The 22,370-nt window shown below is 36.2% G+C and overlaps 1 protein-coding gene across 6 annotated transcripts in view; it reads left to right on the top strand.

Moving 5' to 3' along the window:
- The first annotated feature begins 13,842 nt into the window (after positions 1-13,842).
- Positions 13,843-22,370, top strand: part of Grip (Glutamate receptor interacting protein) — a 214,519-nt gene continuing 205,991 nt past the window's right edge. For 3 of the 6 annotated variants that reach the window (XM_069818478.1, XM_069818470.1, XM_069818469.1), the window contains exon 1: positions 13,844-14,689. In XM_069818478.1, coding sequence (XP_069674579.1) covers positions 14,482-14,689 — 208 coding nt within the window. In that variant the 5' untranslated portion in view covers positions 13,844-14,481. Of the gene's footprint in view, positions 14,690-22,370 lie in introns of all 6 variants that reach the window. The other 3 variants (XM_069818468.1, XM_069818467.1, XM_069818471.1) reach the window with 2 other exon arrangements.

Here is a 22,370-nt window from a genome sequence, read left to right as displayed (position 1 = left end):
GCAATTCGGTACTGTAACTGCAGTTCCTAAAGACGACCAATAGAATAAATGAAAAAATTAAAATTGCTACATGCTTATTTCCACCATTAACTCTGTGTATAATTAAACACAAATGCTTATAAAAGACAGGAGAATAAATGCTTTTCACATTCTTTTGACATTATCATTGTGTAATGTATATTTACTTTCAGAATGTACATATGTGTGTGTTTCCCCATACTACCATACTTTACTCTAAATAGCAACGTTGTTACCTCAACACATCTCTATCTACCTGCAGCTAGTCAACAACCTATAGTGCATGCATAGTAAACTTATTGTATCGGGTCCAAAGTCTCGAAGCCTGATCATCAGTGAAATAACCCAACTGGGTTTGGATTTCAACATCATTGACCTTACTACTTACCATTAATTTCTGTAACTGAATTCTTTTTACCTCATTGATTCCATTAATAGATTTCAGGTTGTTGTTGCCTAGTTCTTTGTAATCACGTATGTCTCAATCTTTCCCTAACACTCTCGTTTCACCCACCTCCATGTAAGTTTCTTGGTATGTCTTAGGATTCAATATTTTTGGGATTTTTCAGAGCTTCTTTTCCACACGGTAAAGACTCGATCAGGTGGTAAAAATGAGTGTCCTCGAACTGGGAAACAAAGATGCACTTCAGTCAAATGTGGTGGGGATTCTTTGAGTAGCCAGAAAGCACTGGCAAGTATCATGTGTTTATTTTTATTCTGACCAGCGCATCCGTCGGCAAAAAATCTGAGACTAGTTGTTGAGTTATCAATGTCCATCTTATTTAAGAAATCGGTGATGGCTGAAGAAACTTCCTCTGCCCCTCTACCTGCTTGCGTTTCATTCCAAATGTAAAATATAGGCTCTGTGGCTTCTATGTTTGTTACACACAAACTATCTATCTATCTGGCATAATACGCCTCTCCAATATTTAATTATGACAATTGTTGAACCAGTTGCAAATCAAATGCGAATGTCTTGCTATTATTAGGAATAAGCCTCATTATTTTATTAAAGGCTTTTGCCTTCAGTCTGTGTGATACAAGTTCAGTCATTAGCTCATTCTTTTTATTCATGTCTGTGGCAATATTCATTTCATTTTTGTTTACTGGAATAGAACAACATCCGAAACGCCTTACTCTATGCTGGCATTGCGGATCAAATTTCATTAGTTGAGTTGAGGATCGTTGTCTCGAAACGTGTAATTCAAAGCAACAAAACTAAATGAATGAATGAATTAATTAAAAGTTAATACTTCAATTTGGAAGCAGAGTTGTGTATTTTTAATCTCCTTAAATATGTTTCGGTCCCGCAGTACCATATTACATTGTTCTTACCTGTTTTCATGTTCAATTTTTCTTTTTGATTCTATCTTCATCCATTTCTTGTCCCTCGATCTTTTTCTTCTCCATCTATAACACTAGAACTATGCATCAGATCATCCTTTGTTCTGACAGTGAAAAGTACAGAAACTTCCACCAAACAACTTTACTTTACAATGAGAATGAAAAGTATCTCGACAACGCATATAAATGAAAATAAAAATTATTACAGTCCCGATGGTGTTATTTCCGGCGTGACTCCGCCTCTTTGCTTACGTCTTAGAAAGTGAAGGCTCTATAAAGTCTAGGTAAGTAGTATCATTCGCCATTTTTGCCTTACGTTGCCGAGCTACCATACGAGGAATCTATTTGCCACACCGTTAAACATTATCATGACGCAATGTAATTCAGCAAATAATTGAGCGGCAAATAACGTCTTCGTGTGCTTTCTGCGAACGCCAACGAAAGAGGTAAAATGGCGGGTGGTTATATTAAGTATTTATCGAGCCTTAAGGAATGAATCAGCGAATCACAAGACGCACACGTTTAAATGTAGCCGAATTGCAACGCGATTGGCTGCCGGAAATTAGAACGACGGGACTATAATTAAAGTGAACACTAACATTGTTGTATAATTCCGTTGATTGTTTGAATTTAAATCCTAGTCTAACATGGTCGACACATTATTTCGTATCGGAAGGAAAACATTAGTTTAAGGAGAAACGGACAAAATTCTCTTCGATGCATTCACACTAGAGGACAAAATGCTATTCGGTCTGTCCACTACATTTCGAAGCTCTATTACAAAGTGTTAAAATGCGTTTTGTTGAAATCTGAATGCGTGTAGGACATGTTAAAAACTATACGATTTCATATCAAACTCAATTTTGTCCATGGGTGGACATTATGCGTTTTGAAGAGTTGCTCCTCATATGTCAACATATACTGGGTGTTCATTTCAAAGTGTGTCATGACGTCACTGTTGTTGGGTCACCGATTTGAAGCGAGTTTCAGCTTATATGTTAGAGAAGTTGCCTATTTAAGGCTTTCTTCAATCTGAACTTGAGAACGTGTACGGTATAACTTGAACGTCGTAGCAACAGATGGCGGTCTGTACGGTCTGTGTGCTACCATAACCTCTTTCGTTCTGTGTTTTGCGCCGGCAAGTCGTACGCAGGGTATTTGTTATCATCGGTTGCGTACGGTAACAGTCCACAACACAAATCAAATGCTCCGTGTCCATGTTGACCGTCGAAGTTAATGTCAACAAATACGGAAGTAATCGTCTTAACCCTCTCCCCATATCCCGACAGTACGTATTTCCAAACAGTTCACATTCCTGCCACTACCGGCGTTACCGTACGTATCGGTACGTACTCTTCAGAATGAAGGCCGTACTTGCTAGGCAACTTCTCTGCCTCTTAGGTTATACACCTCTGCGGAAGTGTAGGAAGATTGAATTCTCTAGGCTCATCGGCTAGCCACATGACGGCATACAGCGAGCCATGACACATTTTGAACTGAACACCCAATATGTCGAGCTTGGAGTCAAGCCACAAAGGGAAAAACACTAGAGGAGAGGAATTCGATCCGGCGCTGTGGATTGAACTTCGGCGTAGCTCAGTGGGTAGAGCACTTGGTATGTAGAATCAAGGGCCCGGGTTCAATCCCCGGCGCTGGAGCGAATTTTTCTCTTCCAATAACCATAAGTAATAGATTATTATTATTATTATTACTATTATTATTATTATTATTATTATTATTATTATTATTATTATTTTGGTTGTGATTATGGTTGTAATGGTAATTGTACTGGCTAGATGATTATAGTGGCGGTGGTGGTGGTAGTAGTGGAACAAAAAAATAGGTAATCGTCTTCACATATGTTTGAGGCCAAATGTATGAAACTGAAAGTAAATTCTGAAAGCTGCTACTCGTCATATTAATAGGCTCGGTAGCGGCAAATAACAAAATGAATATGAAACTAAGAGGCGCAATAAATTAGTTTCCGTCGCCTACCATTAAAAACTGGATGCTTGCTCTTTGCCACGTCACAAATGGAGTCTCGCTTGTGACAGTTATGTCCCGGACGATGGATGTCAGAAGCCTTGTACTTGATCACTCTCGAGATGCTCCTGATAAGAGTGTGGGTGTTCAGGCCAGCTCGGGTGATGCGAGAGGCATTATCTTACGTACGAGCTACCCTCGAGAGGACATCTGACGTCTGCAAGTTATCTCAACAACCCCTCGCCAGCCATTTTATGCTTGACAATGTGCAGGTCTCGGCTAGCGCAGAGCGTCTGATTTTCATTCTGGCATCGGCTGCCACGAGCGGGATTTTTCATGACTTGTAGCCAACAGGTGTGCGGAATTCTGTTGTTTGTTGAGCCGATAGTATGACGTGTGAATGCAGTATGAAGACAACTCTTCGTGAAAGATTTCAGTTTGAATAATGAAGTTACAGAATGTTGGGAATTACTTTGTTTCGTAAGGGGACTTATGCGTGATCGCATGAGGAATATAATTATATATATATGTTTTAATATATAATTTGACAAAAGTTTTACATCGATATAATGGATCACCTAACAAGATTTTAATGTATGAGAATTAACATTTCGATGTATAGTGTTTACCTTTACTTTACTTATTATTACCTACTATGTGAAAAAAAAAAAATCATACATGTATGAGTGTACACACCTCAAAAACGAAATTAGCAAGAAACTTGATTTTCATTGATAGTTCTTAATAACATAATCTTTATACTGGATTATTATAATACAGTAGTGTTTCTGTTATTAGTTATATTTTATAGAAATTATTTCATTATCGTAGACCACTAATTAAATGCATAGCCTAATTTCTGCTCTTTTATCAAATGTGAAGCAAGGATGAATGAATGAATTAAGTAATTAATTTGTATGTATGTATGACTGAATGTGTGTATGTATGTATGTAAAAATTATGGTTTATTTAACGACGCTCACAACTGCAGAGGTTTTATCAGCGTCGCCGCTGTGCAGGAATTTTATTCCGCAGGAATTCTTTTACATGCGAATAAATCTACTGACATGAGCCTGTCGCCTTTAAACAAACTTAAATGCCATCGACCTGGACCAGGATCGAACCCACAACCTCGAGCACAGAAGGCCAGCGCTATACCAACTACGCTACTCAGGCCGACTGTACGTATGTAGTATGTATGTATGTATGTATGTATGTATGTATGTATGTATGTATGAAAGAAATGGCCTGTAATTTTTTCCTGGTGATATCTGATTCAAATTCAAGTGCATACCACTGGATCATCGAGTAAAGCGTCCCTTATAATTCATTCCGTCTAGATGTCCTCACCTCGGAAGTGGTATTACACTTTTAGCACAGTGTAGTATATATACGGTCACGAAGCTCAATACGTAGTAAATATGCATGCATAGATAGTTGCTAACCACTAGGATCTCTAATATCGCCTCATTACAGACAATGCGAAATAGTACCGGCACAGTTTATTGTTCCTTGAACCCTCACAACTCAAGCTTCGTGACTGTATATACTAGACTGTGCTTTTAGACTATCAGACTCCAGAAAGGTCTTCATCGACGATATCTCGAGGTGTTAGAAATTAACTTATTTGTCATACTTATATCTTAACCTGGCGCTATGGATCAGATATCATTATATTCAGCTAGAAATACAGTAGATAGGTTTTAATTAGCGATAGCTTCATTGAAGATTAACCCTCTCTCATAAATATTGGTCGTGAGCGTTTTACATGCTTTGGCCGCGTCTGTATTTCAGCCCTAATACGCTATCCTGGTTCGATTCCCGACCAGGTTGTGATGAAATTTGTGGCGGACAAAGCAGATTTGCAGAAGGTTTTCTCGGTTAGGGTGAAATATGGGGATAGTAGACCTACTGGTCTCCGATACTGATGTAGGATTCGAGAGCTTGGGGTTCCGAGCCCCCTGGAGTTTATCAGGAGCTCGTGTGGGGATTCGACCTGATCCTGTCAGGGCAGAGATAGGACTTCCCCCTGTTAGCATCGGCTTGACGAATGCCATCCAGGCAACCCTTCGGACTGGCACAATCACCGCAAACATAGGTCGTATAATGGGCAAATGACAGCCAAAGTGCAAGGCTCCGTGCAGGGTGCAGACCTCGAAATCTAAGGCAAGCCAAATCGCTGCAATTGACGCTGGTGATGGATCCGGGTTCGGGAATGAGGAGTCCTCGATGTGTTTCTATATTGTAATGGAGTGCTGCTTTAACAGAGTCATGACTTTGTAAAATTTAATATCCATGTATTTTCTGATTTTATTTTGAAGTGTTCTAAAATATTTCACGTATAGTTTTAACTTGTACGTTTTTAATTTCATCATTCATACGTACAGACATACAGTATATTAACTAATATAACAGGTCATTTACCATTTATAAACTTTTATAACACATGGGCCTAATCATCTATAATTATGTTATAACTAGACTTCGAATGTGGATATAGCTATGTGGATATGGGATAACTGATTGCGGAGTATGATGTGGAGGTGGAGAAAACAGGCTAGGGCAGGGCTTGTTTACTTTTTCAAACTGTCCATTGTGCTGTCGGGCTAGAGCAGCGGTGACCAAAGCGGGTGTCGTGATTACATCGTGTAATCACAGATATTCAAATGGGTACGAGAAGTTTCCTGTACATTGCTGTGTGTTTCATTCACGTACTGAAGGAAAGCAGTGGCGGTATCATGTCGCTCTACAAACTCTGTCTCTACAAGTAGTAAGAGGTGGTTTCGTAAAGAATGAGAAGGAGGACTTTTTTGTTGTTCAGTCGGACAAAATTTAATATGTTTACTTTGCTCAAGGGTTCAATTAGGAGTATATAGAAACATTAATTGCCACGCTGAATAATGTATTATTATTATTAATATTATTATTATTATTATTATTATTATTATTATTATTATTATTATTATTATTACTGACCACTAAGTATGTGTTTCTATAACTCTTCTGTACGTGCATGTATATTGATATTTTTATATCTTCTCCCTAGAAGGAGAAAATTATTAAGGTTTTTATCTCAATTTCAATCTTCTTCATCTTTATATGAGGGTAATTATTTATTAGTTATTCATTTAATAATAATATTGTAGAAAAACTGATTCAATATTATGTGCCAACAAATGTTAAACGCTAGGAACTGACATGTCTTAAATCATAGCCAGGAAGAGAAAGATGAGATAAATACAGTAAATGTAAGGAAGTCAGCTACCTAATGGGGTTTGAAATATCTCGTGTTCTAAAGCCTTTTAATAGAACAGAATTTCTCAAAAGAGTAATGATTAAAATAGCTTAAATAACTTGTCCATAAGAAGTTTTTAATTTTGAAAAACTACGAATTTCTCGACCAAGTGTCGAGAGAAGAATTAGAAAATTCCTGATTATATACAAGAGTAAACAAGAAGCAAGAAAAATCGTATATTATTCACTGGCTCTTGATTACAACAATGACATTACTGATACAACAAAGCTTGAGATTTTTATCCACGGGATCGATCAAGATGTTAGTGTAGAAACCACCACTGGTTGTAGTTTTCATGCCAAGTACCTTTTCTCCTTCTTCTTACTTCATAGGCTGTCTGTCGCATGTAATCACTGCAGCTCGAGTTTTGGTCACCGCTGGGCTGGAGGTTTCGTATGTGCCGTACTAGCACTGATGGTGGGACAGTCGGGACATTCAGGACAATGCGGAGTTCGAGTGAAGTCATTGCGATGCCCAGAAAGGTAAATTTATTTACGAAATTAAATGTCTTTGCAGGGGAATACGGGAAGGATTATTTAACAGTTGACAAGGGATAGGATGCTAGGCTATGAAGGCCCAGAAAACCAAAGTGTATCAGAGGTACGAGAACATGAGATTGTTTTGTTTTATATGCTCTGATGACTTCATGTGCAGTAGAAAGGACATTTTTAAAAACAAATATTGTTTAAGTGGGCGTCGAAGAAAGTTTACCTTCCCTTCACTAGTAAAATACATCGTCATTAATCACAGTGCTGAAATGCTGAATGTCAGAGAAACTTGGATTTAAATTTTTAATAGTTCAATGAGAACTATATCCTTCTGCTATTGGAAAAAAAGACATTATACGATGTAAATAATGTACAGTACATAATTATAAATAAGATTTATATAAACAATGTACTTGTGTAATTCTAAAACTGTGTGTGGGCTTAAGAAAAATGTTGTTTTTTTATAACTTAAAGAACATAATAATACATTGTCAGTGCTGTAGTTGGAAAAAAAATTTAGGGGGTACTATTGAAATCTTTTTGATCAGAACTAGACTCCGTATGGACTCATACTGCACTTATTTTTCAAGGTTATTTCTTCGACATGCAATCTCTGTAGAACTCCACAGATCACAGACGCTATTATACATAAGGCGAGAAATTAAACGCTGACAATTATGGCCCAACACATTTTAGAAACAAAAGCCTACAATTTTTTTAATAAAAGATAATTTTATTTCTTAGTGCAGATATCGTTCATTACTCTAAATGCTCCTTCGCATTCTGAAGTTGAAATTTGAATAGAATCTATAATATGTAACAAACTCTGAATCTTTGGTGGTTTCACGTTGCCTGAATATACTTTCGCTTGTCTTCAAGATGGAAATGTTCACACAAGTTTGAGATGCATGTATCACTACAAGTTAGGCCTATATCTGTTTGTATTTACAACCGTCAAAACTTTCAACAGTCTCTTTTTTTCTGCCTTCCATTTTATATCGCTAACTAATCTTAGATTCTGAATGTAAGTAGGATGTTTGTGTGGAATTAATATGCCTTTGCTTAAGGTTTTCTGCCAGGTTTCTGTAAAATTGATCAGGGTTTTTTTTTTCAACTGCCTTTGTCCTGCTGTGTAACTCAGTATCTTTTATGCCAGATATCAAAATCAAAATAAATGTTTTTCTAACATCTAACACCCTCCATTTCCGAGTATATTAAAGACTAGTTAATATTTTCGAGTTTATATTTTTTGCCGGTACGGTAACAGCGTGCTCTTATTTTAGATGGTACGGCGTACCGGCACGTACCGGCCCCACTACAACACTGTACATTGTATTCTAACAAACAACATACCTTAACATTAGGTGAAATAAATAATGTACAGCACATATGTAAATAAAGTTTATGTATAACCTGATCAGAATGTTATTACTCCTGGCCTTGAGGCGCTGCTGTCCGTATACACTACGTCATCTTTCATCGGTAGGAAGCCGCGGTTTGTTGAGGGGACGGACGAATGTGTACACAGATGTGTTCCGATTTCTGCCACGGTACGTAATAACATTCTGGACGGGTTATAAATAATGTATGTTATGTGACTATAGCTTATGTAAAAAAAAATAACTTGTGTAAATAATATTATTCTATATAACTATCTATAGGCCTAAGAAAAATGTTACGTTTCTTCATCTGAAAGACTATAATACGTTTCATATACTGTATTTGTCCTTCCAGCACGAACTTCAATTTTTTCCATTGTTCGAACTGTATTGAAAGGGTTACATTAGCTTCTTGTCTATGCGGATGACGTGAATATGTTAGGAGAAAATCCTCAAACGATTAGGGAAAACACGGAAATTTTACTTGAAGCAAGTAAAGCGATAGGTTTGGAAGTAAACCCCGAAAAAACGAAGTATATGATTATGTCTCGTGACCAGAATATTCTACGAAATGGAAATACAAAAATTGGAGATTTACCTTTCGAAGAGGTGGAAAAATTCATATATCTTGGAGCAACAGTAACAAATATAAACGACACTCGGGAGAAAATTAAACACAGAATAAATATGGGAAATGTCTGTTATTATTCGGTTGAGAAGCTTTTGTCATCTAGTCTACTGTCAAGAAATCTGAAAGTTAGAATTTATAAAACAGTTATATTATCGGTTGTTCTGTATGGCTGTGAAACTTGGACTCTCACTTTGAGAGAGGAACAGAGATTAAGGGTGTTTGAGAATATGGTTCTTAGGAAAATATTTGGAGCTAAAAAGGATGAAGTTACAGGAGAATTGAAAAAAGTTACACAACGCAGAACTGCGTGCATTGTATTCTTCACCTGATATAATTAAGAACATTAAATCCAGATGTTTTAAATGGGCAGGGCATGTAGCACGTATGGACGAATACAGAAATGCATATAGAGTGTTAGTTGGGAGGTAGGAGGGAAAAAGACCTTTGGGGAGGCAGAGACGTAGATGGGAGGATAATATTATAATGGATTTGAGGGAAATGGGATATGATGATAGAGACTGGATTAATCTTGCACAAGATAGGGATCGATGGCGGGCTTATGTGAGGGCGGCAATGAACCTGCAGGTTCCTTAAAAGCCATTTGTAAGTAAGTTGTAACGTAGACCATTCTACCCAGATTGATAGGCGTCATAGGTTTTAACGGTAACAACTTTTGTCAGGTTTACTATGCTGCCATCTAGTTGTTACATAAGGAGTCACGTCATAACTCCCATAAGAATTGCATTAGCGACTGTGCTGCCATCTCGTGTTCGTTTACGGCGGACGGGTGGCGATCCTGGCGGTTATTCTCTTCAAAGTGCAACCGATTTTAACACAGGAATGATCAATCTATATGTGATCTGAGGTTGTAAGTTCGAACTGTATTGCAAAAGTTTTGACATGTTGTGTGAGTCAACTCTACTTTATCCTGTGTGCAGTTAACTTCAGAGTCAATGTGCTTCAACTTCGAAGTCTAGTTACAACTTACATATAACTTAAATATAGTCCTATCAAGTTGTCATTTGTACTTTTACTTATCTATAGGCGTACTTCATATTTGTGCATGGCTGACCTTGGTGTATACAAAGGAGAACTTATCCCTCATCCTCCCTGCAGCATATATGTATGTTTGTCCTTGTAAATGCAACGCACTCTTTCTTCTTACGTGGACGATTTGCGTCGTCCAGATCCAGCTTCAACAAAAACCAACGGTACGTCTCTACAGTGTACTTTATAAAAGTCTAAGGTATGGAAGCCAGGCGGGAATCGAACCCGGGTCGCCATTGTAATCATTGCTACTACATTATTCTATTTATGCAACTCGGCGTTTAAAAGTGATGAATAAAACAGAAGAAAATGAGAGGTGAATCAAATAAAAGATACGCATCCTTGCAGGTCTAAGGGAATTAGGGGCTTTGGGGAAGAATCTGCAGTATGTGATCTCCAAACAGGTTTGCCACTTTTCTCACTCCGTTTTTTTTTTTTTTTTTTTTCAGTTCCGTTAAATTAACTTGGAGAATCTTGAAGGGAAAAAAGCCGGAAATGGATGTAACGTGATACGTACAGCATAATGAGAAGTGATTAACTCACGTGTAACAAATGTGTTTGTGTCAAATGATACCAATCTTATAACAATAAGGTCCATTTTACTGAGTGACTATAGCTGCCTCGGCCTGGTAAGGTCTGTGAGCTTGAAGGACTCTAACAAAATTCTCAATGAAAATTAGAAATTACACTGCATATATAACAATATATTAATTTCTTCGGTACATATTATGAGTCTTAGATAATATATTGGTCTATTCATTTCATTTATTTGCTCATATTATACCAAAAAAAATTAAAAGCCATTAGAGTCAATTTAGGCTTCATTATCATTTAACCTATCGTACCTCTAAATTTTAAATTGGGCGAGAAGTAACAGGTAAATTTTACCTGGAGACCTTTCATTGAGGGACAAGGTATTTTCACGTGCCATAAATCTTCGAGATGAGCCTCCAATAGGGACGTCATAATGGGTGATATGATAAAATATGAGTGATCTCCTTTCACTCGCGGATTTCGAGAGATCACTCGCCTTCATTGATAAAAATCCTAGAGGAGAGAGTCTACCCTTGTGTGGTGGTGAGTGAATGCTAACCTTGACTTTATCGTCTTTATATATTTATTGTCCTCTCAGTTAATTTATTATACACGTACTGACAATGGTTGCAATATGGACCAAATGACAAATAAGGAAAATGCTGAACGAACAGTAAGCACTGGAGTTTCTGTGAAACCGAATAACCTACAGTGTAATTTGTAATTTGTGTGCATTATTATTATTATTATTATTATTATTATTATTATTATTATTATTATTATTATTATTATTATTTAATAGTTTATGTGAAGTTTCCCAAGGGCCTACATTAGAGCCTCTCCTATTTTTATTTTTTTATATATATAAGTAAAAGAATAAGTTCTACCTTCCTTTTATTTGAGGATGACCTTAAAATCTCTAGTAAAATTAATAGCTTGGAGAATTGTCAAATTCTTCAAAATGATACTAATTCAATTGCACTATGGTTTGATGAAAATGGAATGAAAATTAATGAATCCAAAACTTTTATCATTTCCTTCTCGCGTAAAACTTCTTTCTTAAAATATAATAATTATTCTCTTAATAATTATTAGGAAAGATTGTATTAGAGATCTTGGTGCTCTACTTGACTCTAAATTGTACTTTCGTGATCATGTTCAATATATTTATAACCATTCTATAAGAATGCTTGGTTTAATTAGATCTATAACTTACTCTTTTTTACTCCTATGTATCTATTAATTTTATACTATACATTGGTTAGATCTAAACTAGAATATGCATCTGTTGTCTGGAATTCCATTACTTCCATCGACTCGGTTAAATTGGAAAATATTCAAAGAAAATTTATTTCCTTATGTTCTTTTCGATTTTTATCGAATTCCTGTGTTTATAGTTATGAGATTAACTGCAAATACTCGTATTTTAATTATTGTAGTCCATATGCCAGACGTCAAGATCTTGATTATTTCTTTTTTGTAAAGTCATTAAGGGTGAAATGTATTATGAATCTTTCTTAAGTAATATCAATCTTCTTATTCCTACAAAAGTATTAAGATTAAAAAAATTTAAAATCTCTTTCCCCGGTCTGCAGATGCATAAAATATGCCAATTTGCATGGACTGAATTTAGATCCATTTAATGTATTGTGACAGCGACGTGAGATTCGAACTCACGACCAGCGTCCCGCGAGAGAGAGCATATCGCGCGGGCTTCACGGGGAAAGGGGAAAGGGGCCTACACGCGAGGGGAGGCTGCGCGCGCAGCTGCTACTTAACGCAGTGAATGTGGAACGACCTTCCCGACTATTCCAGAAATCCGTCGAAGTGGAAGACTCGCGAATTTTCGAGGCTACGTCGCTGTGGTTATAAATTACGGTCGCGAAGGAACGACAGCAGAGTTTTCAGTTATTCAGTCAGTGAGTAAGCCAGAGCAAGCAAGCCAGTCAAGCCAACCGGAGTTCGACTCGAGTGTGCGTCCGCATCTGCGTCAGCATTCGAAGGCCTGAGTTCGAGTGCAGTGGATCGCAGTTGGAGGGACCTGAGTTCGAGTGCAGTGGACCGCAGTTGGAGGGACCCGAGTTCGAGTACAGTGAACTGTCTCTGAAGGTCTGTGGTTCGAGATACTGTGAACTCGAGTGACTGAGATAGAAGAACTGTGAACTGAGAACTGATAGTTCTGATTTGTAAATAGTGCTTTGTAAATATTAGTTAAGATTAACAGTTCATTGTTGTTCGTACTAGTCCAAGTAAATTGTCATTGTCGTCGGTGGAGTGCTATAACGAATACTGTGTTGAGTGAAAATCCAATTGTTGACGAGAGCGTTTAAGGCGAATTGTAGAAAGGAATTATTGCTGTGGCGAATAAATTACATTGTTGTAACTAATAAAATTCACAGTATAGTATTTACTTTATTGATATTGTATGTCATTTTGTTCTCATTATTTTTTTTTATTTATGTCTTTTGTTTAGTATTGTATTTATTTACTTATTCCCGTTATCATTTATAGCTATTGTATTTTATATTCATGTAATATTCTTGTCTTTTTGTTTTGTCTGATTGTATTGTCTGAACTATAGTATAATTGACTTCTGGCTGTTGTGCAGCACATAAATATAGATAGATAGATAGATAGATAGATAGATAGATAGATAGATAGATAGATAGATAGATAGATAGATAGATAGATAGATAGATAGATAGATAGATAGATAGATAGATAGATAGATAGATAGATAGATAGATAAATAGATAGATAGATAGATAGATAGATAGATAGATAGATAGATAGATAGATAGATAGATAGATAGATAGATAGATAGATAGATAGATAGATAGGTAGATAGATTATCATCATTAAAAGAGTGGGTGAAGAGTCTATTAGTCCATATTATGCCTATTATTTCTTTAAAGACGAGGAATCGTTGTTACTTGAAAGCAAACTTGTAATGAAATTAGTTTTTCTTCAGTATAGGAAGGAAGAATTCGCGTTCCATTGCACATAATATAATACATGGGAAGCAGGATGACTCCCACCCTCATCTCGGGCCCTTGAGTGAGAATATTGTCTGCCCCATCCTTCCTTGTTGTTTGCTGGGTCGCGTGGAGAAAGAACACGGCTAGGTCAGGCAGGCAGCGGAGACAGAAGCTTTCTTGACTGCAGTGGAACCGCAAGTCTCTCTCACAGCGTGTAGTGAGTGGTGGAGTGTTTGTTTTTGTTGTAATACAGAGGCTAGCCGCGCTCTCTATACAGCAAATTAAACAAGCACGTAGCTTTCACGTTTGGTTTAATTTTTTCTGCGACATATAGAAGATATGAGATTAACGTTTATGGAGTGAAAAACGTTAGGCAGTTAACTGAATTTCTATTTAGAAAAAATATATTTCTTTTTGATCGATGGTGTTTTGAAGTAGTACCATACTTGAATGATTGCAATATCCAAAAACAGTGCAAATTTAATTTATTTTATTAACAAGGAAGTAATGATATCAGGATATTAAACAAGTGGCATCATTTTTAAAATACCAAGTGCAATTTTATATAAATATTGTCATTTTTTTTAATTTGACAGTCCATCTTTCTTTATTTTCTGTAAATTTGACAATTCAACATAAAAAATTAGTTCAGTTTTCGAAACGATAAACAACTTTGTGTTATCTGTTGTACTTTCATTGTGAGAGATATTGAACGAGCTGACAGTTGTTGTGTCCTTCGGGTTGCTCCATTGGCAAGCAGCGTGCTGCGAATGTTGTGATGGGATGCGCACGAGGTCCCCATCGCCGTTGTCTTCTCCGCGCCTCAAAGCATCTGTCATCGAAGATAAGAAGGGAGCAGACAAGACTGCCAGCAAGGTCGCATTGTCATCTTGGAGACGTCTTCCTTGGTGGCTGCAAGCGGTAATGAAACTCTGGCGTGTCATCAGACCTCAACATCACCACCAGAGGGTCAGTGACCCACCAGAACAAGGTACAATGTTTCACCAAATTTATTTTTGTCCTGTCGAATTCAATACTGACGATGTGTAGTTCCAGTTAGATTAAGAATTCTTATTTTTCTATTTATATTAATACTTGCAACGTCGTGCAAAACACTTCTTACAAATAATTGAATAATTTACGAAATAGGCTATTTATAACAGAAATATCGATGGCTAAGAAGTGATATCTTGTATTTAAAAAAATGGTCATTTAGTTTAACTACATTATTATTATGTTCACAAAATTGAACAGTTAACTATTATTTTGCCCTCGAATAGAAGATCTTATAAAGCAGAAGCATAGACTATGTAAAAAGTTCATCTATTTTAATAAACATTAATTTTAAAACAGTTTTTTTTATCCACATTCAAATTTACAGATACAACTTAGCTATCTTAGCTACTATTTTCACAAAATTGTACAGTCAACTAATAGTTTGTCCTCGAGTAGAAGATCTTGCAAAGCAGAAGCATACACTGTATAAAAGTTTGTCTATTTTGACAAACATTAATTTTAAACCATTTCTTTTTTTTCACTCGCAAATTTTTTATGTAGCTAACTTATTGAATTATAATACATTTATGTTTTTGTAGCCAAAGTGAAACCTAGACGAAAAGATTGTTTTAATAATGTTGTCTTAATTTTCTAAATTGTACATTGGGCCCAACAGTGATCATAATCTGAATGTTGGTTAGTTCAGCATGTATTTTAATTATGGAATCGAAATAGCATTTTAGTAATGAAATTGTCCTCAAAACAAATTTGATTAAAAATGGAGAGATGTAGGAAATGACTTCAAATATTGATTAAATCATTATGCTATAAACCAATGGATATTAATGATTTTTAGATCTCTTTTTCATAAAGTAATATTATTTATTTGTTTACACATTTCTATTTTCTCTTTGGTATTCCGAGATTTCTTTCGTTTGCTAATGCGTAGTTTAAATTTTTTCCGGGAGTCTTTCATCATTTCATTTATATAATAATTATATCAGTTAGTTCAAAGGCCCCGACTTCGGGGGAAGGGACAAGGCACTTTCTGCCCGTCAACCTATAAAGATAGAGCATCGCCCCCCCCCCAATAAAATTAAAAGAAGAGGGCCTCGTTCCTGCAAATAATTCGAAGAGAGATTTCTCATGTTTAAAAAATAATTAATTTGTTTGAAAAATGAACTAGGACACAAGCCAAAAATTGTTATTTAAAATTCATAGAGAAGATCAGCTTCTCAATGAACATAGTGACGCAACTCACAATGCTCCCTCCCTTTCTCTCCTCCTGTCTTTGAGATCGGTGGATCTCTACACTTCTTTGTCTATGATTCACATTTTATCTGTTCAGTCCAAATCTATCAACTATTTCGATCGAACAGTATTGGAGGACGAGAGGAAACAATATGCAATTAACAGTTCAGTCAACAGTGTATTCAACTCTATTTTTGTCTAATATCAGTTAACAATTCAACACTTTTTTTCATAAAAAAATTAATTTGTTACCATTTTTTTAAGTAATCGTTATCAACATTCATTTTTAGTAATCTTTTCTTTTGTGATGAATCGCGGGTGTGTGCTTGTTAAGTGATCAATGATTGCGATGTAAAATTGTAAATTATATTTTATTTAACGACGCTCCCAACTGCCGAGGTTATATCAGCGTCGCCGGTGTGCCGCAGTTTTGCCTCGCAGGAGTTCTTTTACATGCCAGTAATCTACTGACATGAGCATGTTGCATTTGAGTACACTTAAATGCCTCGACCGAGGCCGGGATCGAACCCGCAACCTCGAGCACAGAAGGCCAGCGCTCTACCGACTGCTCCACCCAGGCCGACGATTGCGATGTAACTGTTGATAATACTTAGTAAAGAAAACCGTCCAAAATAAAACTGCAATGAACGAGAAACAGGATGATAAATTGGGTTGTTGTAGCGATAGTGAACTAACAGCCGATATTCATCATAGCTCTAAGGAACACTCAAGGGTGAGCAAACCAGTGAAAGGGAAAAGATAGTGCATAAGGGTCGTGATTTTCAACCAACATGGGTTCAGCAATTTCCACTGGCATTATAATTATAAAATATCAGATGAGATTCTTTTCTGTGAGATATATAAGGACATTTTTATAAATCGAAATTGAAGTTTCATCGGACTTTTGAGGAGAGTCCGCCCCCCCCCCCCCGCCACATTATTTCAAAGAAGACGGCGCCTATGTCCTATGAGTTAGTTTCTTTCCATTGAAACTTCGATCGCACCACACACTGGACTGATGTCTGATTTATGTTATGTTATTTCATGATAAAATGAAACTGAGAAATGGTATAACTTTATAAATATAGGGCTACATACAATATACAGTATGTGGAAAAAGAATGAGCGAATTTTCTTAAATTGTAGAATCAGTGATAGAGGTTTGGTTTGTTCAAGCTTTAGGTGTGTCTGCAGATAAACTTTTTGGTAGATAGATACACAAATAGATTTACTCTGGACCAAGAAAAGAGTGCTGTGGTGGCACTGATATACGTAATTTTGTGTGAAAATGTCTGAGTGTATAATAGTATATAAGAAACGAAGGTATTTGGGGCGGATTGGATGCGTATGTAGCTTTCTCAGTGACCACATCTTGTCTTGTCTGTGCTAAAGTTTTTATTATATACCTATTCAATGATTTAAGTACTTTTTTTTTCTTCCATGTATTGTATGTAGCGGGATCGAAGATTCACCTCTTTAGCCTGTAACTGATCATAATCTTAGTAGACTCATTTTTATCTGATATGTTAAGCAGCCAACTCTTTCTCCATTAAGACAAGAGTTAGCTATAAGTAGCTTCCTGTAATGTTTTACCTTTCGCTTCTTCTTTTGTTTCAAATATCTTAAAATTGTTCGCACATAATTTGGAATTTATTTAGAAATGCTATGTTTTATTTAACGACGCTCGCAACTGCAGAGGTTATATCAGCGTCGCCGGATGTGCCGGAATTTTGTCCCGCAGGAGTTCTTTTACATGCCAGTAAATCTACTGACATGAGCCTGTCGCATTTAAGCACACTTAAATGCCATCGACCTGGCCCGGGATCGAACCCGCAACCTTGGGCATAGAAGGCCAGCGCCATACCAACTCGCCAACCAGGTCGACGGAATTTATTTATTTAGATTCTTGTTTATATAACTTTCAATAATGTACAAGACGTTGAAAGCTAGGTATTTAAGTTTTTCACTCGTCCTGTAATATTTTCTTTAATCATAATTTTGGTTCTTACACGATGTTTGCCTCTGGAGACTATTGATTCTGGGGAAATTCTTAAATTACAGTTTCTTATAAAATCAGCTCGCTTAATTATAAGTCCTCTTTAGTTTTTGATGAACTAAGTCAGGCTTGGGCTGATTATCTAGTTGGGTTTTTCCGAGATTTTCCCCGACCGTAAGGTGAATGTCAGGTAATCTATGGCGAATCCTCGGCCTCATCTCGCCAAATACCATTTCACTATCACCTATCCCATCGACGCTAAATAACCTAATAGTTGATACAACGTTGTTAAATAATCAATTAAAATTGTGTCTAATTAAATCAATTTTGAAATGTTGCGTCAAATTCAGCTTCCGTCTTTGTAGAGTACGTATAGCTTTGTTAGTTAGAGATAGTGCGTTGGTTTTTCATTCAGGAGGTCCAGGTTCAATCTCGGGCATCAGAGATGGAATTTGTGGTGGACAAACAGAAGTTGCAGAGACTTTGCTCGAGATACGCCTACTCCTGTATCAATTTTTCAAACTACGCTTTCAACCTAATTTTCTATTTAACCGTGCAATTAATTACAAAAGAGATAATAGATTTTTATTTATTTTAATGCATTCTATTGCCCTTTACAATTGAACTAGGGGAAGTGGCGTCATTGAGCGTGGTCACACAAGATACATTTTGTTCATGGCTTAAGTACTAATAATATTAGCACTCGGCTGTGGCTCAGTCTATTATTGCTTGTATCACTAGGCCTACTACTGCTACTCTACTTCTTTCAGGATTGATCTAGCTTGCCCTTTTCGTTCTCACTCTCGTTAAAAAATCCTTATCAAAATGAGATAAAAATCTCCACGTATCTGTCTGGAAACGAATTCAGATCAGCAGGATTTGTCGCTAGAAAAGCTACCCTATAAGCCACAGAGTAGACAACTACTTACTTTTCTATGCATGTATTGATGGCGATTGACGTACTTCATATCCTGAAACAAAAATAAAAGTATTGTAGAATGATGAGTACTGTATACAAAACCAGCTGTGTTACGTCATCTGTTCCCAATCATTCAGTATTGCGGCATAGATTTCTTATGGGCATTAACAAAGCAGGAAGAACGCTGTTAGACATTTTTTATCAACCATTTACTCTTTTACTTTATTAGGACATGAGTGTCTTCAGATATCTTAATCATCTAGAACCTTTTTTGGGTTGTCCACGGTTGGTTCGAAGTTTGCGGATTTAAACCCAACCAAGGAAGATGAATTAAGGGTCAAACCTAAACCTGTATTTGGAACTTTTCAACTTCACATTATTCGGGCTCACTGCGAGAGTCCCGTGAAGTGGGGTCAGCACAGAGTTTAAGCCACAGTTGCGTTTGTCGCATTTTACTACTCGACTTCTAAAAATGCAGCAAACTTTGAATGTGAATGTGCAAAAATGCGACAATCACATTGGATTTCAGAAACGAAGGTGGAAATAGAGAAAATGAAATCAGAGATGTGTTTGAACTAATGTTGTGGAATTTAATCGATTAATCGACCAATTTCTGTTGTAAGATTAATCGATCAAAAATATTTAATCGAATAAACGAGTCGATTAAAATTAATCGGTTGTAGTTGATATTAATTATTATTTTATTAATACAAACTCATACTAAAAATTCCGACAATATTTCTCTCTCGGAAATTGTCTACTTAAAAGCATAATAGTACTGTTATTTTCTAACTGTAATAGTACTGTTATTTTCTAGGGAAAATCTTTGCACAAACGCTTCAGAAAGAGATGAAGATATGAGGACACAGACCTAGTCTACCTCTATTGAAAGTTGAAACCCTTATTAAGTTTTATGGTTTTCCAAGAAAACTTTCACCTTGTTGATAGCTCATTTTCATAGCATATGAAATACATACTTTTCTGGGATTCGTCCCCCTCATCCCTTATAAAATAGCCATGTCTACACTTTGTGCAAGTGAGAGCGTAACTACCTTGTCTTTCTAAAATCTGGTAATTCGATTACAATAGGGGACAGTCTTCTGTTTCGATCGCTGTACTTTTGCAGTTGCAGTTTCTGTACTGAGTTTGTGTATGAAGTTGAGTGTTTAGTTTGATAAAGAAAAAAAATCATTTTTCTCTGGTTTGCGAAAAGTGTAAACTCCATTATGTCATATGCAAATTTGAGAGGTAAACTCGGTGAAACGTTTGGATTTAAATTGGACGATCGTGGAGAAGTGCTTGATAGAAAAAAAAAGTTTCTTTTCGCGTTTAGTGATGCAGGAAACATTGTTACTAAACATAGAGCGGCCCTTAATTCGGAGCATGTGAATGCATTCACATGTTTAAAATCATGGATGAAACAGTATTAACTAGGTGAGTCTTAATACTTTTTGTTATTTATGTTTGTCTCAAAAATTCCAGGAGAAATTGACACAATAAATTATAAACCTCATAATAAATATGTTAGTAAGTAATTAAAATAGTTGTTTTGTAATATAACGATACAATATATACGGATATAAAACATTTAATACTTATGCTTATCAGCGAACACAAGTTAAATTTGACAATAATCAAAACTCGATTAATCTATGGATTAATCGATTAAATATTTTGATCGATCAGCAGCGCTAATATTAACCTAAAAATGTAGCGTACACATTGAAATTCAACCCTTGAATAAACTGATAATGAAGACGATCACAATTAACTTATGTTTGTGCCAAAAAAATTCAATGTATTCATTCCACAAAAATAAAATGTAGCAAAAAAAGTTATCCTCTTTCATTCTGACCGAAGAAATATGTTACCAGTTTCAAGTGGCTTATACTGATCGTGGGCGTCAGAGTACTAAAAAGCAAAACATATCTGGTTGCCTTCATTCTAATACTCTGATCACTTCTTGTCTGAGTGTAAGCTGATTGTTTAGATAGATCTACACTTTTTCTCACAGATTAGTACAACCTTTTGCTATCTCTCTTCCCTCTCACCGCAAACTGACGAAACACAGTGGCAGAGCTATAATAAAATATTTGTACATTGAAATGATAGCATATCTGTAAATACAAAACCTCGTATACTTAATGTTTGGATGTACGAGTTATTGGTGCTAGATTTTGGTAGTTATATTTTGTGAAAGAACCTATTTACGCTCCATTAATATTTTTTTTTTACTGGAAAATGTTTTCAGAAGTTATGAGATTTTCGAATGATAGCATCGAATAGAGTCACACAACAATACGAAAATGTATTAATATCAGTATATGCTGAGCAATAAAAGTTTACATTCAAAACAGCTATATGTATTCTCTAAATATATAATTGAGGCCCTGAATTGAAAAACAGAATTTACAGAATTTGACTTTTTACCTGACATTTGTTTTGCATAGGCTATCATCCTGTAAAAGAAGAATATCCTAAGTCCGACTGCAAGTCTGTGTTTTTTAATCATACGTATATGTATATCAGTATTCTTATATTGCAAATCTCTGTAGCTTTCTTGCTCTCCTGAACAATTTATTTCAGTGGATTTGGGGTGTTTGTCAATTCAGGTCTACTCGTATAATTGTTTCGATTTATAAAGTTTAAAATCATTTTAGTGTACAAACATTGATTAATGCAAATCCTAGTCTGCAGAACAGCGCAGGAATAATATTTAAAGACTGAGTGTAAGTTTTAAAATTAATTAATAAATTTTCATACTCTTCTCCTTCTTTACCTGTTTCACCTCCCCTATTTGACCGATTTACAAACCTATCGGGTGTAAGGAAGGGAGGATATTTTCTGTGAATAGACACATTGCGGACCTCTCTGGATATGGGATTAGTGTGGCGCAGGGCCAGCGCAGAGACATCACAGGACAATCGCAAGACCACGAATAATCACCTAATACCGTAGACCAGCGGTGGCGAAAATGTGATCGTGCGCCGAGCCACTGTGTAACCTGCAACGTGCATAGCACCTATGGAGGGAGGCGGACACCCGAAGGGAAAGTGAAGCAACTGTCTGACTTATTAACGGATTTTCATTTTCCTTACTTCAAGCACTTAAATATAATTTTATACAGTACAAGGCTACAAACTAATGTTTAGTACGTGTAACGAAGAAAGAAATGAACAATAAATGAACAATATCACAACCTAAAATTAACTGTCTTCAGAATGTCTCTGAGACAAAGTTTCAAAATCAGGAATTATGTCACTTGCTGCCAGTCGTAGTTGATCACGAAGGTATTTGTCTGTCAGTCGTGATCTAAATTTGTTGAAAATAATTTTTCACAAACGTAAGTTGTAGCGAATATTGCTTCAACAGAGCAAGCGAAAGAACGAAGCTTCGGATATTTATTTTTTGGCAAAGATGTGAAAGTTCAACATTTGTCAAGTCCTTAATCTAGCTTTCATTTGACATCACATAGTAAATCAGTGAGTTCAAATTGAAGAGCTAACCGCA

Source organism: Periplaneta americana, chromosome 2 (assembly GCF_040183065.1).
Source record: "Periplaneta americana isolate PAMFEO1 chromosome 2, P.americana_PAMFEO1_priV1, whole genome shotgun sequence".
Lineage (NCBI taxonomy): Eukaryota > Metazoa > Arthropoda > Insecta > Blattodea > Blattidae > Periplaneta > Periplaneta americana.
The sequence above is the reverse complement of the archived record's forward strand: the minus strand, read 5'-3'. Positions and strand labels throughout refer to the sequence as shown.